Source organism: Dromaius novaehollandiae, chromosome 12 (assembly GCF_036370855.1).
Source record: "Dromaius novaehollandiae isolate bDroNov1 chromosome 12, bDroNov1.hap1, whole genome shotgun sequence".
Lineage (NCBI taxonomy): Eukaryota > Metazoa > Chordata > Aves > Casuariiformes > Dromaiidae > Dromaius > Dromaius novaehollandiae.
In genome coordinates this window covers 25,334,206-25,358,051 of record NC_088109.1, presented here as the reverse complement: position 1 = coordinate 25,358,051, position 23,846 = coordinate 25,334,206, and the positions used below count along the sequence as shown (strand labels likewise).

Here is a 23,846-nt window from a genome sequence, read left to right as displayed (position 1 = left end):
CCTGTGGGACTCTTCTTATTTCTGCTTGTCAACAAATTTCAGCATCCGAAGGAAAAAGTGATGCATCTCACAGGCACAATGAGTATGATGGTCACAGCAAACATTATATAAAGTATTTACATTTCATGCTTTCTCTGAAACAGGAGCTCCCTAAAGTCCAGGGTACCCTGAATATGCTGAAATGATTTTCTTTAAACTACTCCTCTTCATTTTTTCCCAGACAAAACTATTTCAAAGCTATTTGCTGGATTTGACCCAAATTTCCAAAAGGCTGCACTTCGCACCCGTCCTGTGCCGGCTTTTTGCCGCGGTTACCCCTAGCAGCCAGAGCTCGCTCAGACCCACACGGCAGCTTTCAAGCTGTCACTTAGGCAGGCTCAGCCGAGGCCCCAAGAAACCAGGAGCTGCTGCCGTCCCATAGATCTCTGACGGCCTATGAGTAATACTTCAGTACATGTAGAATAATAATGAGCACCCAGTCCCCAGCAGAGTGAATTTTCTAGTTTCACGATACTTGAAGGAACCTGCCAACGCCCAGCGTATTTACGTAGAGGTGAGGCTACCGGCTCCAAACACAAGCAGCCCGGCCTGCCACTCTCAGCCCCGCCGGCCAAGGCCCTCTGCACCTTCACGGCCACCCAGACGCAGAGGTTGGTTGTCCCTGCTCCACCCTGGAAGTGCTCATGCTGCAATACCAGTTTCTACATTCGCCAGGGAAATGTCACAGGTGAGCAGACTGCAGCTATTTGGCTCACGCCACTGCCGCGGTTTAGGGGAACGTGCGCTGCTTGTGCCACCAGCCCTCGGCCTTCTTGGAGACCATCAGCACCGCTCCAGCCTCCAGCTGCTTCGCGCGGCAAACTTCTTCTTCGCCCACAGCTGTGTCCTGCCACCCCAAACAAAGTGTTCTGAACTTACTGCAAAGAAAAAACCAGCTTTGGGTCCTCTAGGAACCGCTCTTTCCACGTCCCCGCTGAGACTCCATCCGCGCCAGGGCAGCCCTAGCAAGCCCCGGGTTTGAGGGAGGGTTTCTGCTGATTACCTACAAACAACAGTTCCTGGAAAACAACCGCCAGATACTCAAACTACATTTAAAAGCTGGGTTTGATCCTCCCTTATTACAGTTACATAAAAAACTTGCTACCTAATTCATATAAAGTCACAAAACTGCACTTCCAGTGACTGTAACTAAATGCAGTTAACCTTAAAAATCATTTTTACAAACAGAGCAGATTTATCTGGATTTAAATTTTAGTTCTTGTACAAAGACTTAAGAACAGGTTCCTCCCTATTATTCAATTTAACAATAATAATAAAAACCTCCATGACAACTGTAACAAAAAGACTCTGATAAAGCCTGAAACCTTTTTGATAACGAAACATACAATTTCCCTGTTTGAAGCATCATTCCCCAGAGAACGTTAAAAAAAGATATAGAAGAACTGTCGTTTTATAAGTGTTAACGTAAAGAACGGCGCACGAGAACAGTCCATGTAAAAAATAGACTTTCAGGAAAGATAGAAAAAACAGTGGGTGGAAGAGACTAGACAGCTAAAGCACAGTGTCTCATTAGGGCAATTACAGGAGTCAATAAGAACTGGCAAAATGGAAGAAGATGCACTAGGCTGCTCGGTCCAATTTCCATTTAATCCGGAGGCAGAGAGGTCACCCGCGGCCGGCAGGCATCGCCTCCGACTCCTGCGGTGCAGAGGACAAGCAGCGTTGGTAGCCACCTTTTCCCTGTCGCCATCCAAGCACACCTTCTGTTGGATCATGACAGCTACTCAACATCTCACTGCTCCTTTAAAATGCATCTATAATCACGTACCTATAATGTGGTTTTAACAACATTAATTAAGAGCAGATAAACTGTCATAAGAAACAGTAACATGTATTAATTAGGGTTAGTTCTAATCTTACTCAATTTAATTCTAAATCTTTGCATTTTCTCATCAATACATTATCATTATAATGCCAGAGAGGAATTATTGCACTGAGGGGATGCCAACTATTTGAAGAGGATCAGGTAGAATAACCACCAGAAGAGCTGGATTAGTGAAGCAAATACAAGTGAGATCATGAACAGGAGGAAGGGAAGAGGACAGGAGGAAGGGAAGAGGACAGGAGGAAGGGAAGAGGACAGAGCACTAGATCACATGGCGCCACAGTAGAGAACATGGCTGGGAACTGAGTGCATGTGAATTATCCTTGTATGTTCTATTTAATATACCATATGATCAAAGTTTTCTACCATACAAGATTTTAATCACGTTTCAATCATTTTTGTACTGGTGAGCATTTTTAAATTGGAGAGTCCGAGACCTCTTTAATATGCATTTCTTCAGTCATCAAAGAACCAGAATCAAGTGAACTAAAATTTAACTACTGCTTATAAGCAGATTTTTTTTTGAAGTTTAGGCTCTTTCCTGTACTGGAGAAAGTCATGAGAAATGGGCTGAATATATTACAGCACATTTCTGAGCATCACTGTTCTCAGCGCTATCGGCTTTGCCATTGCACTTGCAGGATTTCTTTCTAAGACTCCTCGCTCCCGCAGCCATGAGTTAACATGAGGATCCAAGCTTACACTGAAATAATTGTGTCAGATCTTCATAATGTTTTGCAGCCCTTTAGGCTGACATTTACAATTTTTTCTTTAAAATGCTGAAGTTTTATGACTGGGGAGGGGCCTTTTGTACCCAATAGCACAAACCCCCCAAGTCCTCAAACCCCAGAGAGTGTGATCACATCTTAAGAGAAGCCAATGGTCACGTTTCTCATTTTCTCTGGTTAGCTCCACCAGTCGCTTTCTCCATGGCATCGCTCCCGGCTCCTCAGGACCGTACAGACGCTCCTGCGTAGCCACACTACCAGCAAAGGCGTCACCGCTACTGCCCACAGTGACCTCGGCAACAAAGTGAGAATTTAAAAACTCATTTAGAGATACAGAAAGACAAAATGCAAAGTGGGGGAAAAAAACCAACTAATTAACCTGAGAAGCTCATTTTAAGGCAAAGCTAAGGCCTAAACAAGATTAGCATACATCTGCCTCCTCTCAGAGCTCACCCCCGCACCGCTAAGACCTGCGGCTCGCCTTCCACGGCGCGCAGCACTCGGCAGCCCAGGCCGACCTCAGCGCGGGCTGGACCACGTCCTCCCACAGCTCCAGCACCGGCATTTGTGAGGCTGCAAAAGCAAGGGTTTGCTTCCAGCACCTCCGGGATAAGGTTGCTCACATAGACGCCAGTGACACCATTGACTCCATCTGCACTGCCTAGAAAAAGAGTCGAGTCCCCGTGCAGGCCAGGGAGGGGACCCGCGACGTCCTGCCCCACAGCTCGCCTTCGCTTCCTCCCCAGGTGAGCCTCCGGCGCAGGATCAGCCGAGGCAGAAATGGCTCTGCGGTGTAACGGCAGCCCCAACACGCCTTTGCCCAGCGCCTCACCGACGGGGTTCGTTCCTTGTCTGCTTCTCAGTAGGTTAAAAGTTTCTTACAAAAAGGAAAAAACAAAGCCCCTGTCCGGGCAGACCTACGGGAGCAGAAGGGAGAGCCAGAGGCAGCCGCAGTCTCCTGGCTCGAGTCACCACCAGACTTTCCTTCTATTATAAAGTTCAAACCGCCAACGATACCAGCAGATACACATCGGACCAAAAACAAAAATGGTATTAATATTTAATCCCAACATACACAAACGTATCCTCATTATCCTCCACATCAGCCGAGGTTCTCCAAAGCCATTACGCTGAACAGTTGGCGACTCTGGCAGCCAGAGGCTAATCCATGTGGAAAGTGGACAGCAGTCTCTTCTGCATCAGAAGAAATTTCACTTTATTGGTCCATTAGACTGTTGGCAGGGTTTCTCTCCTTCCAAACTGTGGAAGGAAGCGCTGAGCTGGTTACGTACGGGTGGCCCGCTGGTTCACCTGCGAAGAGGATGAAGAGCCCCGGGCAACGCCGATCTCTGTAATCCTGCTGGCTGACAGTCCCACCAAGAACCCAGGGCTGTTTACGCACTTTCACTACAACAATTTTTATGTTTTTAGTATTGTACTGGCAGTTAAAAGCCCCACTGAGGTCAAAGCCTCACTGGAGAGGTCTACAGACACAGGTACATAAGAAGACAATCCTGGTGCTGAAGAATTGTATATACTGCGCACCAAATCTGTTGAGTTACACCCTGATTTCTATGACAGGGTATATTTTTTAAGTCAAAAATAGACAAACAATGTCCTCCAAATATTTTTCTTGAATCAGTGATGCCTGAAATTAAGATGAACAGTATCCCTTTAAAAAGAACCCAGAGCGCTTGGTGGGCTTTGCATCTGTCAGAGAATTCAGGTTTAACAGCACACACTGCACCGTGCCAGCTGTGAAGGAAACCAGATCCCAACTGTCTGCATTTCACTTAATTTATATGAGAGCGGGGAGAGACCAAGGGGAAAACAACACCTCGAGAGAACACATTATTTTTTCCTTTTTTTCCTTTTTTGACAATAAACTTGCCAAGTTTGAAAGGCTCCAGAGGGCTTCTTCAAATGGGAGTGCCAGGAAATGCAGACAGACCTTCCCCGACGAGACGCGCCGCAGACCCAGGCCACCGGTGCTCTGCCGTGCACCTCTTCTTCCGCACAAAGCGGCCTCGAAAGCCGTCTAACCGGCCCCGGGGGACTTCCTTCGCACAGGAGAAACCGGGCAGCTGCCCGGCTGGTCCCTGGGCACCGGAGGGGTCCCCCGGGCTGCGGAAGAGCACGTGGACACCAGGCCTGCTGCATCCCTAGGCTCACACCCAGCGCTCCTCCGCGAGCCTGGCCAGCCAGGTCAGGTATTGGTTTGTCCAGTCAGATACTATCCAGGCCAAACTGGTTTCACAATCAGAAACCAGTTCTGTAAGGAGAGGTGGATCAGCATGGTACGAGGAGCAGCTTCGCTCCCCGGCTGAAGGTAACTCCACCGAGCTCCATCCACCCGAGTGCTATGTACCTTCCAGTCCATTTTCTCCCTGGTTTCTATTTTTAAAATTGCTGCAGCTCATGAGAGTGTTTCATTCTGTGCAATGACACGCTGTAATTCAACCAGAGCATGTCCCTTCCCCGCAATAAATACCCAGGGTAACTTACTGAGCACGTGGACGCTCTCCTTAAAGGCCACACGCAGCGTAAGGCACGCTAGAGGTTTCAGGCAGCGTCACCAGGCCAGTGACGGCCCCAGCCATCCCGGGGCAGAAGGGGACACTGCGGATCGCCAGAAAACGCTCCCCGCACTGGAGGTGCAGAGCATCGTCCACACCGTCCACCTGGTGTCCGGCCACCCGCAGCCACCGCACGTTTAGCCGCCCCAAAGCAAAGTAAGGAACTGACCCTGCAAACACGGATCATAGAAGGATAATTTATTCAAAGAGCACAGGTGAAGAAGAAGGATGGCTAAGATACACACATAGGGTCCAAGTAATTCCTTTCAACTTTAATTTTCACCATTGAAACACTGTCCAAAATACCATCACCACCTAACAGCAACACGCCTTATTAAATTTTACAGTAATATTCAATGTAATGATTTGGTTTTCAGACATAGACTGGACTAAAATGAAATTTGGACGAACTGAAAACGTACTTTCTATTCCTGCTTGCCAGCTTCCGCAACCCCTCGCCTTTCGCTGCCACGCCGCGCATTGCCGTTGTCCTACCAGAACCGTCACAGTCAAACCCACAACCGACCCAGCTCCGTTTTGTTTCTTAGCAAACTCTAATTCTACAGAGGAACTTCCAGGAGACCAGGTATAAGGCAAAGCACAAGACGGAGAAGCAAAGCGGCACAAACCTCAGTGCAATTTTATTTCATTAAGTAACTGGCATTTCTAATTTGCCTTTACGGAACACATTCCCCCAAAAAATCTCAGTCAACAAATGTGACAACAAGATTCATGAACAGTACAAACACAATTAAATGGAGAAAGATCGTGTTCTCTCCTAGCTCTCTGTTTAAACCATACCTTATTATTTTTGTTTTTAATATGTGCTGCATTTATTATAATTTAAGTGATCGGATTTAATGTGCTCTGCAAAACCAGTATGAAAGACAGAAAGAACAGTGTGCTAGTCTAGTTATGTCAATGATACCTTTATAATGGCATGCGAAAAAAACTTCCTTCCATGAACTACACAGCATCCTATCTCAAATTCACCCTGGAGATTAGGATCAACTGTCAGACCAATTTTCCAGACTGCTTAGGAGCTGAGAGAGGAGCAGCGAGGGAGGGAAAGAGGGAGCAGCACGCCCATCTATTGCTAAAAAATTCAATTTCAGAAAGCAGCAAAAGGAAAAACACAGCAATATGTATAGATAAACCACCAGGTAAAAAAAAACACATAATAAGAATAGTTTGCTGTGTAAAGGTAAAATATGCTAGTCTGTACTATGGAATAGTTAATATTTTTGATAAACTGTTCCAACTTCTTTCATAGTTTAAATGTATTACATACCCTAGCTATTTTACTGTTGCATTTACTTCCTTACTAACGTGCAAACATATCCTACTACCCAAAGAGTAATACCCCAAATCTGCTTCAAAGACAGGCTATAGCACCACAGCTGAAGGCCTTGCTCCAGTTCTGCACGTGGCATTTTCACTGTGTGCTGCTAACAGGCTGGGGCAGGGATCAGCTCCTGAGTTATCATAATCAGGAAAGAGCCATTACACATTTAAATATAAAGTGCCTGGTTACAGAAGAACATAGATTCACACTCAGAAACAAATACGGGATTTATTTCCCATATATGCATTTATCATAACCATAGCAATATAATGCACATTTTAATAAGCAATTCTTAGCTCACTAGCAGATGGATTTCTTAAACAGAACAGTAGATGTTTTGCTTATCTCAAGCAGGAAATATTATACAAGGGTTATCATCCGCATTCCTCAGCATTTTTGTGCTTGGAGGTATTTATTTTCTTATGAAATATAAGAAGATTCCTTCTGAGAAAATAAGCACTGGGCTTGGGTTTTTTTGTTTTTTTTTAATGATGATCTGCTTCTCTATCAAAATGCATTTATCACAGGTGGGAAAAAATTGTATTTGTGATTTCATTCATCGCTTCATGGATTTAATGCCCTTCACGGTTTACCATATCACAAAAAAATGCTTCAAGATTGAAAGCTACCTTCAAATGGACGTCAGTACCTCTGCCGCGCTTCCCTGCAGAGCAGTCCTCCGCTGCTCTCACAGCTCTATGTGCTAGAGAACTAATTTTACAACATTCCTGGAGATCTTCCACAATGTTGGAAGAAATCAAGTTATTTCTCCATTTCTGTATGTCCAATTTACCTAACAAAGTAAAAACAAGTTGCAGCTCCCTGAGGGCCGACACTGTCATGGCTGCTAGAGGCAGACGGAAAATTAATTTTTGGTGTCAACTTAAAAGACCTCATATAATACACAAATCACCTTACCTGTGAAACGAGCACTATGCCGTGGGAAACACTGTCAAGTATTCAAACAGGCCTACAGCTCTCAATTGCCTTGAAGTTACTAGGGAATGAGACATCTGAACATGCTTTCCTACCTTGGAAAATCCTTCACTCTGATAGTGGTGCGCACATCATCAAAAATCGTCTTAAAAAGACAACTTCCTTCACAGTGGTAATACGCTGGTATTTCACGCGCTGCTGTCAGACAGAAACACTACAAAAATGCAGCAATGCCACTTAATTAATTTTTACGGTCAGCATCACTTATGCACTGCAAACTTGGGTGTCCACGTACTACAGGAAAACTACCTTGTTTAAAAATTATGAAAACATCTCTATTGGTGCTTGCTTTTATTCCTATAAAAACAACTTCCACTCAAATTTGACAGTTTCCCTGTAAGTTTTGATCAGAAGCCTGCTGTGTTTCCTTAGAGGGGATTTGGTTTCAAACCCACCTAACAGGATTCCATCCCAATGGAATCGGCACGGAAGGAGGCAACGGCGGGTGCCTGCTCTCGTCCGCAGAGCAGCAAGGCACTAGCAGAACCAGAACTGCTGGTGAAGCTCTCTAGGCTCTTATAACCTGCAGTTAGATTCAAGATAACAAAATTTATTAGTCTTCAGCTATTCATGAGGTTAACCTGTATCCTGCTGTTTCATTTTAATCTCTTTATTATGCATTTCATGAGAAACTACCGTGTGCTGAGCACATCCATGCACCGAAGCAGCTGGGAACCAGAGTTAAAACCAACTCCAAAAGCAGCATAGAAGAAAAGGGGGGAAGGGGAAGGGCGCAAAATGATAAAGATGAGGAAAGACAGGGGAGGGGACAAGCCGCGAGGTTACTCTTGAGGGTAAGGGTATGAAACTTGCACGTCACACAAGAGACAACAGGAGGTGGGTAAGGAAATGACGAAGGTAACATTAATAATACTCTAGATAGAGGTCTTAGCAAGCACGTTTTAGACAGAGAGGGAATGACTGGAAGACGAGGAGGCCACGTGCCTTGTTCTAGCTGTATCAGCAGAAATGTAAGCTTTAAACTCCAAAGCACCAAGGAGAGCAGCAGCAAACTCTGGACACAGCCCCCATGGGTGCCGCAGCATGAGAGGGGGGTGACGGCCCGGAGTGTCCAAGAAAATTCCAGTATTAAAGGCTGGAGATTGGTGAATCAGTGGAGAATGTAAAGCAGGAATCAAGGAATACTAAGCCCCTTTCCTTGTCCTTGAGATTTACAAGATTTAGGTTGATACCTGGAATTCCATGAGTTTACTTTTTTTTAATATGAAAATTAACTATTGGGATATCCAGGATACAAGGTCACAATTCAAGATAAACATTAGATATCTATCGACATCTATCATCAGCCCAGTTCATTCCAGAAAAAACATCATTTTTTGGTTCATTTTTAAATTAGCGAATACTCTTTTGTACCTCTTCTCGGTGTTTAATGCAAGCCAACAAGAACTCCAGCTTTAAGTGGCAAAAGCACAAGCAGGTCATGATTAAGCAATTTTTAATATTAAATGGAGCCTTGTGTTAGTGGGATTAAACATTAGTGCTGTCTGACATCATGACTGAAAACACCAGGCTGATGATGCTTGTAGCAGGTTTACACAGCATCCCTGCAGCTCGCGACCTGCGCCGGATCCCCGAGTCTGCGTTCAGGGGCCCGGCTGCTGTTCGGGCTACAGACAGGAGCCTGCTGCATGTCCTAAGGCCCAAACCCTCCATTTCCATTCAAAAAAACTTCCTGGCATCCCATTCTTTTTGGTAGATTGAATATGCTAATATCTAGAGACGAAAATCCTGAAAAGATGTAAACTACTCCCGTGTCACTAAGCGCTGCAATACATTTACAAAGGAACTGCACTGAGTTTGCACTGCGTGCAAAAATACCATGCATATAATTATGAGGCTGAATTTAATGGCATTGAAACAAATCTTGATTCTGATGAATGCATAATTACCGTTAATAAAATATTTATGAAATAATAAATTTATTAGAAAACCTCCCACATGTGAGCTTGCAGACTGTTATTCCAAGCAAACGCTATAAAATGGCAGCAGAGAGCACAAACCTGGGAGGCATCGAGGTCCGAACCGGAGCATTTTGATGCTAGCGGATGCTGGTGTAGGTGCTTCCAGCCACAGTCAGCCCCTCTGTCCTCTCTAGAGCCCACCAAAGACCGGGCTAGAACCAATCTGGATTTTATTATTGTCTTCATTTGGAAAATTTTCAGTGGAAAATATTTATTTAACAGAGAGGAAATCTAGACGGGAAACGCATAGCTGAAATGAGACAGGATTGAAAATAGCTGCTCATCCCGAAATGCAGGCTAACACCGAGGGCCTGATCACATGGAGACGGGGTTTCCCGAGGGCCGGCTGAGCGTGTGCTTGCTGGGCACGGAGCGCGGTCCCTAAAGCACTCCAGAAAGCCTATTTTCTGTACCTAACTTCTGGAACGGAAGGAACCGCAAAAATCTTGCTTCGAGAGGATACCTATTGCCTCTTGGCTTGCACTTAAGTCTCACAGCATGCTGTGAAGCACAACAGTCAAAAAGAAACCAGAAAAACTCCCAGCAAAGAAGATAAAAGCTGGTTATCAAGGGGAGAAAAAGAGTCTTTGATGGGGTTTTTAGAATATCCTTCACTGGAAGTTTATAAATGCAAGTCAGCTAAACATCTGCTAGGAACAGTCTAGCTATACTGATCCCATCTCAGACCAGTGATCCACAACGAATAAGGAGAACGAAGAGCAACACAGAGAAAGGGGGCAGGAGCCAAGGCGAGGACCTATGCCGCGGGGAAAGGCCCAGACAGGGCAGCGAGGAGGCCCAGGAGCTCCGAACACCCAGGCTGAGGACCAAAGCACCCCGTTTCGACAGCCAGCTGCCTTGCCAACAGGCGCTGGTGCCTGCGCTGACTGCGGGCGGCCGCCGGGTACCAGGACACCGCGAAGCTTGAAACTGTCCAAGTGAATCAGGTCAACCTCCTCCCCGCCTGCCACTGCCGCGCGATCATCTACCGCCAGGGCCTCCAGGGAAAACGCTGGAAAAGTGCAGCAAGACAAGTTTGCATCCATCCTCTCCAGTCTTTGGATTTACAGTGCTACGTATTTAGTTGCAATCTTCTAAGAAAACTTAGGTTTAGTGCCTCTGTGCAGGATAGCAATAAACAGCTGCTGTGAAAATCCCACACAGGGATCTATGTTCACTTCTACACCATAAACAACATTTCAGATACAGAAGCCCTGAACAGAAAGGATGACTTTTCCAGCTAACCCTGGAAAATATCTGCAACAACACTGCAATCAACTTTTCTGTGTTCCCAGTGACAAGCAGTGTTTAAAGACAAAACACAGTCCAGCTTATCCTCCGGATCACATCGACCCTGCAGTGCTGCCAAGAGAGACTCCCAGCCGCTCCACCAGGCTCGCACCACTCCGCGCTCGGAGCCGGCAGGCAGCCTGGCACCGGCTCCTTCTTTAAATCCTGCCATCAGCAGTAAAAGCGTGAAGTCTCCAAAGAGGGAAGTGCAGACACGGATTTAGACCAGCCCGTCTGAGAAGAACTTGGATCACAGTCATTTTTCAGGACAACTACAGCTCAAGGTTTTGGCTTTGTCAGCAAGTGTTATACCCACAAATGAAAAGCCAAAAGCATTTGTAAAGCTGTAAGGGCGAGATCTGAGGGCGTACCTACAGCAGGCGAGACAGCACGGGGACCTCGCCAAAGCCGCCGCCAGACAACCCGGCTTTTGAACCGGGAGCAGTGAAGCTGCTCGCGCAAGGGGCTGCCCTTGGGCAAACGCGAGCAGGCCCGTGCCGGTCGCTCGGCTGTGTCACCCCGCTGCCACGGCATCCCCGGGACACGCTGGTGTCGCTGCCTGGCACCGACCCGCACAGCACCGACACGGAGCTCAGCCCCAGCTGCTTCTGGGCATCGCCACCACGGCAGCGCACGGCCCAGCAGGCATGCCGGCATGGAGAGCGTGCTCGAAGCCTCGGACAAAACCAAGACACCTTGCTTTAACATACATCTACAATCGGTTCAAAACAGTGGCTATTTCTTGTTGTATCTTTTATAAGGCTTCTGAAAAGGTCAGACCAGCATTAGTCTAACTTTAACACAAACTGTCCCATTCCTGCTATCTTAAATATAGCGTCTTCTTTCATTTTTTACAGCTGCCTTACTGGCAGCGTGCATTTTCAGAGGCAGGAGTCCTCCAGAGCGGCACCACGGAGCAATTCCTGGCAGCAGCGAGGGTGGACGGAGCGGGGGCACGCTCCATCCCGCCCTCGCCACGGTGGCCTGGTGCCAGCGGCCGCTCTCCCGCTTCCCTGGCAAACAGCATCCCCAAACAAAGCATTAAGAGACTTATGTTTACATATGTTTAAAATACGAACGTCTATAAAAAGATTTTATGTATACGCATACATACATCCATATATATATAAAAATACATATAAAACCTACATACTACATACACACACACGTGCTCTTAAAGACGGAGCAGAACCACCACCCAAACAAAGAGAAACCGTGCAACTTGCGGCGCTGCTCCTGCCAGCCACCCGCTCACGCGCAGGTCGGGCATCCTTCCAACACGGGCAGAGCTTTCGAGGTGCCCTCCGTGCGAGAAGGATTCGTCCCTGCCGCATCACGCACGGCGGTGGATTAGAAACCCGGGTCTCCTAAGTCTGCGTTCCCTTCCCGCTGAATGAGAGGTCTGGAGTCCAAGTGCTTCACGTGACCGCGACACGAGGAGAAAGGCAATCTCGAATCAGGAGCACTTTGTGGCTTTATGACACGCTTGCCAAGTTCATTCAAAAATACCCCAAAGTATGGCCTTGGCCCACGCTTCAGCCAAGGACTAAGAGGATGTACACTTTGCAACGCGCACATTGATACGGCACGCTGATGGCTTCCTCAGAACACCCCAAAACGACACAGCAAAAGCATCGCTTACCCAAGTACAAGCTAAATTACATGTCAGGGAAGTTGGGCAATACTCCTGGAGTTTAGGTTTGTCTGGAAAAGTAACATCCATTGTCACATCTTATCCCTGGATGCGCTGAACCCTCTGGAGGGCGAGTGAGGCCCCCAACATGCCCCCCGCGGCCCCACGCAGCATCGCCGGCCTCGCAGGGCCGCTCTGCCCAGACAGTCTGGCGTGACAAAGCGCAGCACACGTCAGCCTTGACGCCCAGCTCCACGCGAGCTCCAGCACCCTCAGCAGCCCCCCAGTTACGGAAAAACCGGGTCACGGCAGCCGCCACCAAATTTTCACGGTCCACAACAGGACCAGGCTTCACGTTCTGCTAAACTGATGACGACCTGGAACACCTCCATTGCCCGCAGCAGGGCGTTTTACAGGACCTCGTGAATCCTTAGTAGCAAGCAAGGCTTTGAGAAATGCTTGTTTTTCCTCAGCATTTTTTTGCCTGGATCCCCACTCCACCACACTGATGATCTGACTGTACTGGATACCACGCTACCCAAATGGCCTTAATTACATGCTTCACATCTTCCAATGTTATGATAAAATTCATCATAGTCCTACGTCTGGGACAGTCACCATTGTCATTCATTGAGATTAATGTGAACATCCCTATAAACAGAAATAACATCTGATATTACGATACAGAGCATTACGCTGGATGGTTTTAATGCCTCCAAGCAAAACCCATTTAATGGAATAAAATACAGAATACAGTACATGTAGTTTTACAGTATTAGCTTTATGAGATTCAAAACTAGATCAGTATTTCTTTCACATAAATTAATGCTCTGAAATGATCCCTCCATTTGTCAGTCCAAAGAGGTCACCTCATTTCCATCCGGAGAATGAACTGGGACTCACACACCCGTACGTGCTGAACACACGCTTGCAGCAGGCAGGCTGACGCGCTCCACGGCCGCACGCGCTGCCCCACGCCAGCCCCACGGCCTGCTGGCCCTCTCCTCCCGTAAGCCCTCTCCACCTTCTCTGCCGCTCTTCACGAGCAACCATCCTCTCCTGGCAGGACCTGTCTGCTTCCAGTGACCCTTTACACTCTTCTACCTGAAGCCTACAGAGAGATACTTGAAAACAGATAAAGAACCGAGATTATTGATAATACTGAACTTCTTTGCCTTGTCAAGAAAATAAATTTTACTCCAAAATACTGTGTTCCATAAAACATACTAATGGGAGGCTGGGGGTGCTGTGAATGTGACCCCGCAGGTAAGCATTCAGACTCTCTGAAGCATGGATTTTCCTTTACTTTTGGTTGATGCAGAGGAAATAAGATTCCACATATATTAAATGCAGCAGCGTATTAACAACAACACAGTAAAACTGCGTGGATCAGCCTGCTGGAACGTACCGGGTGCATCAGTAACGACGAGGACAAATATTTAGAGACCGAGAAAAACTAAAGCTTGCTGAGAAATGCAAGAGAAGCGGCGAAGAATTAATGTTTACTCTGTTTCCTGCTTTCAGCTTTTTGTAAAACTCTCTATATGAATCCAGCTGAAAGCTGAAATAGCTTTTAAAGATATATCATTGCTCCATTTACTAAAACCTGCATTGTCTTACTAAAAATTAAAAGAGGAAAATGCAATAAACTGATGAGTTCAAAAATATTATATTACCCCACAAAAAAATATTGATTAAATTGTATGTTAGGCCCCGAGTAGCAAAGACAACCCATAGCTCCCCCATGGAAGGGGCACTGCAGTATGCTACATTGACCATTTAGCATCATCTTGTCCATCTGAGTTTGGCAGGAGCTATCTAAACACAAACCTCTGGCTTTGCAACCAAACCCTACACAAATGGAGACCGCAGGGCCTATTTCACTTATTCCCTGCAAGAAACTTCCAAGCACGCAAACAAACGAGAGAGGGAGACGGGGAGAAAGAGAGCGAGCTAGAAGAACAAGTCATTTGCAAATGCTTTTGCTATAGGGTGAAGGAGTTTACGGAAACACATCACGTGAGCAGCATAAAATTCACTTAAAAAAACAAACACGAAGCATCTCTTGAAATCACAGAATCACAGTCTGTAAACTGAGCCTCATACAGTCCTTATTCTGCAGATGGAACAGGAAAAGGGACTGATGGCTGCTGAGAGCCAGGTTTAATTCCCACAAGTCAGAAGCTGAGAGAGCCATAACCACCAGCAACACCCATCCCAGCATCTCCAGCGCTGTACCTCATCCATGGACTATCGACGCAGGCGGCCAGTGCTGGCTTGGCAGAGCACAGCCTAGCTCAGGCTTCCTGGCAAGTGCACACACTTTTCTAAGGAAAAAGCAGCGCACAGCTTACCAGACCTCTTCTCCTCGCCCTGCTTACTCGCCTCCGACCTCCGCACCGGAGATGCGTCCCTGTGCCTGTGGCTGTCTGCAAGGCACCCTGGTTTCGCTGTGCATCCAGCGAAAGACTGGCTGTTGACTGACTACCCGAAAGTGCATCCGCTGGGGACAGACACCTGAAGCATCCATCACTAGAGCTTGCAATGAGAAGTCTGCAGAGTTTTAACGGAGGACAAAAATGAGTCTTCCAGTATATGAAAGAAAAAAAAAAAAAAAATCAGCGTGCTGATACTCCTCATGCTGCATGGTTTGACTCACAAAACCTATGAAAGGGATAAACCACTAGGCAGTTTTTTCAGCATAGTTACTGAATTTCGTGGAGTTTAATTTTTAAGGAAAACTATGACATTGCGAAGGAAGTAGTAATATTTTTTAAATGTGACACTAGTGGTCTAAAAAACATACTGTCTTGAAATCCCTCTTGCATTTGGACACAGCTTTCCAAATTGTTTCTGTTTTATTTTTAGAAAAGACTTCATCTACAATCTGCATACTATGTATTGGCATTTGCTAACAGAATTTTATTTTGAAGAAATCAGTATACTTGACACACTTGAACATTTACGTGTTTATACCTACACGGTCCACCACACATATTATATTACTGCTTAACAGCCATCCTCCAGCTGTGGTCTGCAGGCTCTGAGCAAAATCTGTGAAAGGGCATCACCTTCTACACGGAAAAGCAAACCTAACCTCTCCTACAGAAATCTCCGTATTTTAGGGCAACCACATCTTCAATGGAAAATCCGCTCGAGTTCACGACTCAAACAGCTGCAAGTCGCTAATCTTACTGCTTCAGATGGGCCAAGGCTGACAGACGGGGAGCGGCGGTGCCACCGCTGCACGGGGCACAGGGAGACCCGCAGAATGCTCCCAGCAGCCAAAGCTCCTGTCTGCAGCGGCGAGACAGCTGCCCCACGCGAGCTCCTTCGAGGGCACTCCTACCCCTGAGCAGCACTGTACCTTTACTTTGGAAGATGATGAAATTAAATAACAGGGAGGTGCAAAAATAAAGCACCCAGCCAGAGGCGTGAGCTCGAGCCCTCCCGCAGTCAGCCATGGCCAAGCCCGGCCAAGGTTGCTGAGCCGTTCTCAAACACGAGTCACACATCAGGCAGCGCTCAAGTCTTAGCCTTGGAGTCCAGACTGCTCCTGAGCAGGGATTTAGGTGCTCTGCTGGGATGTTTTTGAACTTTTTAACTGCAGCAACTCACCTCAGGTCACACACAAACTCTGTAGCAGTACTGAACTCAGATTTAAATTCCTTCCTCCTCCTCCAAATCCTGTGCTTGTGCAGAGGAGCTTGCTTGCATCTCTCCCTGGTTGAAATTTTGCAAGAGAAATGCTCGAGGACTTGGTCTCGGCAGCATCTGCTGCCCTCATCTGCAGCTCCTGTGTCCATCTCAAACACCTTGACATATCCTATGAGACTCAAAGATGCAGTACTGGCCCGTTCTGGCTATCGCAGGAATCCAGTACACCTCTGACACCTTCCCTCCACGAGGACGAGCACGTGAGCCACGGGCACCCCACGCCGGGAACAGCGTCCTTCCACCGCAGCGGGAGCCGTGCTCACGTCGGGCCTTGCAGCACCGCTCCCCGCACTCCAGGCACAACCCTCACCCCCCGACCACTGCCGGTATGTTACACTGGAGGTGCAATTCAGGGATGCGCGGAGAGACGTGGAGGCACTTCTCCTTTAATCACCCAGGAAAAAGGAAAAGCCTAACAGCCCAGTGCAGACCCTGCATTTTTCACCAGAAGGAAGCTTCTACAAAACTTCAAACAGTACTTGCACAGACGAATTGAAATTCAGAAGACTTCAGCACAGTCCTACCCTGCTGATACACCCGCTGGCACTAGTTGAAGATACTCCCAAATCTCTGTGCTATATTGGGAGCAGGCAGGTGCAGCGCACAGAGCTATTCCAGCTCCTCATGCAGAGAGCGAGGTGAACAGCCTGAATCCTACCCACCCAAGGGAGCGGCACTCGCGAGCCTCATCGGCCGGCTGACGAACCCCCCTGCTCTGCACAGCTTGTACATGGATTTTCCATGCATTAATGATAAAGTACTTCAGTTCTCTTCCAATATACTGTTAAAAAATGTAAACACTAATGTGTAACGTTTCCTTGCGTTGGCCTCAGCAGATAGAAGGGAAGAGTTTTCATCTACATCGTCTTAGGGAAAAGCCGGTTTGCGCCCATTGCATAAAAGCAAACGTTCAAGAACCGCTCATCCACGCCTTACAGCACCGCTGAGGTCAGAAAACCAATGGTGAGGTGCCGAAACATGCTGCCTGCAGAAGCTAACGCATTCGAGAACGTGCAGGTTAACAAGTTTTTTTTCTCCTTCTGGTAACTTATACCTTCTCACCCCCCACAACCGTACAGAGCTGCTGACCAGGTCCAGTTCTTCCCCTGCCTCTTTCTTTCTTATTTCTCTCTGGCTGAGCCACATTCTGAATTGTGTTTTGACAGAGGAGAGGGACCAGCTTTACTGCATGAAAAATCTGCTTAAAGAAGGCAGAGCCACGCTGTAAAATACATATGTGTTAAAGCCTCTCTCAGTGTGTACCAGTTTCTGCTTTCGGGATGATCTGGTTAAAAAGCATTTTGAACGGATGCTTAGCCACAATATGTTAAAACGTTTACATGTATGTGACTACCTCCACATGCAGAAAGCTCCCAAAACGTCGTGTTTTCTGTGAACCCCATTACGTAACACCACCACCACCACCACAGATCTTGCAGGTATCATTTTGCTACACGCGAGGTTCGGCGCGCCCAGGATTTGCTGCTGAACGAGGTCTCGGCGCACAGCGCCCAGCACCCACGACCTGCTTCCGAACGCGATCGCAGCCTGCAAGCCGGGCTGATCGCAGCCCCCGGCTGCTCGGAGCCCGCAGCAAAGCAGCGTTTGCCGAAGCAGGACTTGACGGGAACTTCAGCGCCGCTCGCCTCCCCCAGCTCTCCGCTTGGGAACGCGAGCCCAGCCGGCTGCCGGTGCCGGCAGGGGTGCTGGTAACGCCGGCGGTCTCGAGCCGGAGGAGCGCGGTGCACCGAGCGGTGCCGGGCGCGCACGCACGCACACGCAGCGCCGCCGCCTCGCGGGCAGCGTCTCGGTACCGGCGCCGCATGCTAAGGCAGCGCAGCCTGCTACGGATTCAGCATGCCGCCGAACCGAGGAGCGGCACAAGTTGCATTTTAATTCCCTGTGGGGGGGATGAGAGTAAGAAAAACAAAGCGCGATCCTGAGTGTTTTTGCAGGAAGCGGGCAGGACCGCGTCCACCCGGGCAGCGCGGAGGGCAGGGATGGGAGAGGAGGCGTCGCGCGGCTGCCTTGCCCGTGACAGCCAGATGGGAACACGGAGCAGCGGTGACAGCTGGTGACAGCTGACACCAGAGTGGATTTCCTGCGAAAACCCCGCAAGTTTCCAGCCGGGGGAGGAGGGGGATCTCCCCGCCCCCAGGGGGGAGAAAGACCACGCAGGAATAACCACCAGCTGCTGCCCCCCCGCCGCTCGGCGGAGACGCGGATTAGAAGGCAGGAACTCCGCGGCGCGATGCATCTGGTGGCGGCGGCGGCACCACCGCGGCCGCTGCCCCCGCACCGCGCAGAGGGGGAGAGCGGGGGACGCCGAAACAGAGCGGGGGGGAAACGAGATGCCGGGGAGGCGGGGGATGAACCCCCGAAGGGACAGGAAGGGAGCCGAGAGCCGCGGAGCCGCTGCTCCCCGGCGTGGCACGGCAGGGCAGGGCAGCCCGCGCAGAGCGGAGCCCTACCTGGAAGAGCCGGAGGATGTTGGCCACCATAATGGACACGGAACTTCCCGACGCCCCGATCACGCCGACCACTTTCTCCGGCTTGACGAAGACGGGCGGCTCGCCGTTGGTGCACCTCACGTCGGAGGTGTCCTTCTGGATGAGCGCCTGCACGAAGGTGAGCGACTGCTCCAGGGCGTAGGTGTCGCGGGAGCAAGTGTCCAGGATGCGAGCACCCAGCGTGACGTTGGGCAGCAGCTCCGGGTCGCCGTTGATCTGGTCCAGCGCGTAGAGCATCGCCTCCAGCCTGTGGATGCCGTTCTCCTTCTTGATGTCCCCGCACGGCACGCCCGGGGGGCCCTTGGCGTGCACGGGGAAGAGGCCGCCCAGGGTGATGTCCCCCTCCAGGCGGATGGAGTGCGGCGCGTACATCTCCTGCCCCCGCGCCGCCTCCGCCAGCAGCAGCTCCAGCAGGCAGCAGGGCAACTTCACCAAAGTCAGGAGCCGCAGCAGCCGGCCCAGGCGCGGCATGGTCCTGCCGCGGCGCCCCCGCGCCTCCATGGGGGCGGCGGGGGGGGGGGGGGGAGCGCCGCCCGCCCGCCCGCCCGCGCTGCGGCTGCCTCCGCCGCGCAGCCCGGCAGCGCAGCACTGGGGAGCCGCGCGGCTCCTACCGCTTTAAATGGTCGCCCGGCTCCTCTCCGCCTCCCGCGCTCCCCCCCCCTCCTCCGCTCCCGCCCGGCGCAGCCCGCGCGCCGGCATTACGCAGGGACGCGCCGCCGCCGCGCCGCCGCCGCCCGGGGCTCCGCGCCGCACCGGGCAGCGCCGCTCCGCGACCCCGGGCTCGGCCGCGGGCTGCGGCCCCGCCCCGCCCCCAGGGCCCGGCCCCGCCACCTCCGCGGGGCGCGGAGCCGCAGCGCTGCTCGGGTGCCGCCCGGCCCTGCCTGCCCGAAGCCCCGGCAGCACCGCCCGGGGAGGCAGCGACAGCGCGGGGCACGACCCCCGCTCCTGAAGGACTTGCTGCCGGTGTTGCACGTTAAAACAAACACATCAGAAAGAGCAATCCCGATTTCCACAAACGAGGTCTCCTCCGTGCCACTGAGGTGGAGACCAGCGGGGCCAGGAGGAGGAGCGTGGATGCACCCCCGACTCTCAAAGCCCAAGTAACCCAGCTGATCTCGCCCAGTTTAACATGCTCAGATCCATTTTGGTTCTGTGCACCAGGATCTAAAGGAGGCTGGATCACCCTATGCTCGCTCCCCTCCTCCCCAAACCGCAGCACCCAAGCGGACAACACCTGTCGCCGTCTCCTCCTGACCAGCGAATCCATGCAAGACCAGGCACGGCTTCTGGAGACAACCGTCCCACACCACCACCACGCCAAGGACAGCCGCTCTCCGTCACCCGGCCCAACCCGTGCTGGGCCACGAGCACCCGACGTGCGCCCAGCGAAAGGTGCCAGGACTCAACGCTGCGCGCGATCCGAGCGCCACTGCCGTCGCTTGACTTCAGCACACTTAGCGAAGCCACAGTAACGCAACGCCGATTTTTTTTTTTTTTTAATCTTTTTTTAAACCTAGCCAAATTTTATCCCATAACACCGAAACGCCGCAGCACACTGGCCTAGCAGACACGAATGAGGGGTTTTGCTGGTCAGCTCTTGACCGAGGAGGAGCAGCCTAGGGTGTTGTGACCCATCTTCCAAAATTATTAAGGCATTTTTATGTCTTAAAATCTTTGTATTTTATAAATTGTATCCTTATCCTATTTTTCACCATTTTTTCTTTCCCCTTTAACTATTGTTTTCTGTGTCCACTTGTGCGTGACAGGAATTACTATGACCAAGGCATCCAAACTGGTGGTGTTCAATACCCCCAAAATCGGAGAAGGCAAACGCAGTCCTCAGCCCAAGAGGGCGTTTGGAGAGCAGTGACAAAACTGGACAGACGTAGCAGGTCCGACTATTTTGCGGCAGGGCTAGGACACAAGCGCATACAACAACAGAAGTTCTCTACCGATTATAATTTTGGGGCTTGGGACCAAAATTCAGCTTGTTCCCTGGACACGGTGAGAAGTTTCCTCATGGTAATTTGGGTACTGTGACCCAGCCCATGCCGCCGCTCAGGGCTTGTTCCTTAACGATTCGTCACCGCGTAAAAGCAGAGCCGTTCTTCCCCAGCGAGCCCCCCCCCCCCCCATCCTCCTCCTGAGGACAGAGAACTCACGTGCGGGATTTCTCCCCTGCTCTGCTTCTGTCTGCAAGCTGCAAAAACACGGCTCAGCCTGACGCCGAGGCAACCGGCCCAAGGTGTCAGCAGGGGCAGAGGCGCAACCAGCCTCCTCAGGCCGTTGAGAGGACGAGGCACACGCGTGTCGGAGGCAATTTCACACCGACACCGGTGACTTGGTTGCTGCTTCTCCCACAGGTTCAGACACCCGCTCCTCTTCCAGCCCCTCACAGCCAAACCGCAGCTGCGCCAGTGCCCGTTTACCACGCGCTGATGCCCACGCACACCTGAACTCCATCAGTTCAGCTGCTGCTCGGTTTGGTGATTACCCTCCCAACTCCTGGTTGGTAGCCTCAGCCGCCATCTCCCTTTTGTATCCGTATTTGCACAGTTAAGTGCAAGTACGTCAACACTTATTTACATCTTGCTCACTTCAAGCTCCTCTTCGAGAATCTTTATTTATTATAAAAAGAAAATCTAACTCTAGCGGTTGTGGAGAAGAGTTCGCAAGCATGACTCAAGCTTGCCTTAAGTGCTCAAGACTCAGAAAGAATATAAACAGCAGTAATTTTTCTAATAAATCTCGTTATTTTGCAGGAAGCTACCTCATGATTTTGAAAGCTTTGGAGAGCTTTTTATGGTAGTGGGGGGCAATGGGTCAAATCTGCATTTACACTAAGCACGTTTGTCCTCCTGAAATCACAGAAAACCCATCTGCTGTCTGCTTCCTGCTCCTCTTCCTCACAACCTGGCTACCTAAACCTTAGTCCATGTATTCCAGTGTAGATGCCCCAAGGGAACACGGAAAGTCACGTACTTGATCAAGGCAGACCAGGGTCCGTCCTAGCCCCTATCTCGTCTCGCACTGGCAGCAGACACTGCAGAAGAAAGGGCGAGAGCTCTGCACTACGCAGATGTCTTTAATCTGTTCCTGCCATAAGTCTCATCCTGCTCTCTCATATAGAAATTGGTTTAAGCCCTGAAGCATGAAAAATTATTCCAATTACATTACCAAAATTGATATATTTAATCATTACTCTGGATATTCTTGATATCCATAAAAATGCCTGTCTTCCACTCTAGCTAAGTGCTTGGCTTCAGTGACTTCACGCGGTAACACGTCCCACAGTGTGAATGCACACAGCCCCCAAAAAATCTCAGCGTTTCATTTCCCGCTTTTTAAGGTTACTTCTTCCAATAATTAGTAATCTCACCTTTACCGTACCTGATCTCCATCTACTATGTACAGCCAACTACCTACATTCAATCTGGTCCTCTCAGTCGAGAAACTAAACATAGCAACCTGCGCATCTGTCACAGCCATGTATTTCACTTGGAAGAAGCATTTCACTCTGGATTGCTGAACACCTGGAGGTGAGACAACGCTCACGAAACACAAAACTGAACGTAGCAGCGCTGGGCTGCAGATCCCGCATTGCACATCAGTCCAGACCCCGCTGGAACTAAAAAGATCTTCTCATCACTTACAAGCCATCAAAACAGCTACATGCTAAAGGGATTCAACAAGCAGTTCCTAAGCAAAAATTGGATTATGTCCACTCAAAACTAGACTCGCCCACTCTTAAATCCATCAGTGAGACTTCAGAATTACAACACACGATCATGTTAAAGTTGTATCTCTAATCTGAAATGACTCTCAGAAAGCAATATTATTACAGTAAAACAACAGAACAACATTTTATGTCTTTAATGGGAATACTGACAGAAGCATATTTCTATTTTTCTACTAGTGGGAAAGTCTTTTCAATGCTCCATTTGCATTTCACTTCATAGTCATTCCTGTACTATATCAAATTCCAAGAAAGTGGAAATTTTCATATAAAGGCAGATGTGGACAAAGCCGGTATTAAATAGTGCTGGACTTAATTTTAGAGAAAAAAAGAAAATCATAGCCTGATCTTCTGTAGCAGGAGAATTTGTTTAGAAGTAAACAGTCAGTGGCTAAATACATCCAAAAGCATATCCAAAAACATTTTCTTACTTGCCTGTCAAACAAGAGTGTGGATTCAGCCAAATTGCTACTGGATGAGCAAAGACATTGCCAAAAAGAAACCACAGCTGGCATCCTTCAGTGAAACTACACAGTCTCTATCACATGAGGATCTTACCCACATCCACTTTCAAAGATACTGTATAATTAAACATTAGCATTGCTTTTATGTGGGCAACTGGCAGAGTGCACAGAAAATCATGTTACAACAGACCAGTGGAAGCTAAACAAAGAGCTATAAAATACCAGAAAAGAGAAATAAAACAATATTTTAAATTTGGTAATGTAGCATGACGCTACCATGAACAGTTGGAGGTCATTTTGAACAACTGTAATGGACATGGTACAAGCAATTAATTTGTTGGGTGAAGTCAGTGTTGGGAGAGCAGCCAGATCTCCTGCTTATCTGGCATTCAGAAAACAATGAATTTTTGGAGCAGAGGCCAGTAAAATATTCTCTGATCCTTAACTCAGTGTTTTAGAGTAGCTGTTTACAAAGCAACAGTGACAGCGTGGCTCTGGCTTGCAGGGAGAAGGCGAAAAGAGCAAACTGTCTTGAAGGATTTAACAGCTTTGGGCTTCTTGCTGGACCTTACATTATATAAGATGCAATATCAAATTTAAAAAAACATAAAATAAGTGCTATGGATTGTTCCCAAGTCTACAACGACAACAAAAAAAGTCAACGAATACTTTGTGCTAAAACACTAAGTATCTGGGCCTACTTCTGTGTTGCAACATGTTGTGATCACATATAAAAATGAGTGGACACAGCAGTTTAGCTGGAAGAGCTGACCTCAACTACTGTCTAGAGAGAAACATTTATCTTTTCTGATGCTTGAGAAGATTAACAGATTTACACGTATCAAGTTATTTTTCATTTTCAGTCATCTCCTGGGTCCTGCTTCCTACACACAGGCTGATAACGCTTGAAAACGGCTCTTGAAGGAACAAGAAACCTTATGCTCTGAGTTGAGGCCAATCTACTACATGTGGTGATTAGCCCAA

The 23,846-nt window shown here is 48.9% G+C and overlaps 1 protein-coding gene across 4 annotated transcripts in view; it reads right to left on the bottom strand.

Moving 5' to 3' along the window:
- Positions 1–19,187, bottom strand: part of GRM7 (glutamate metabotropic receptor 7) — a 331,316-nt gene extending 312,129 nt beyond the window's left edge. For 2 of the 4 annotated variants that reach the window (XM_026099684.2, XM_026099685.2), the window contains exon 1: positions 18,624–19,187. In XM_026099684.2, coding sequence (XP_025955469.2) covers positions 18,624–19,163 — 540 coding nt within the window. In that variant the 5' untranslated portion in view covers positions 19,164–19,187. The remainder of the gene's footprint in view (positions 1–18,623) is intronic. The other 2 variants (XM_026099683.2, XM_026099681.2) reach the window with 1 other exon arrangement.
- Positions 19,188–23,846: the final 4,659 nt, after the last annotated feature.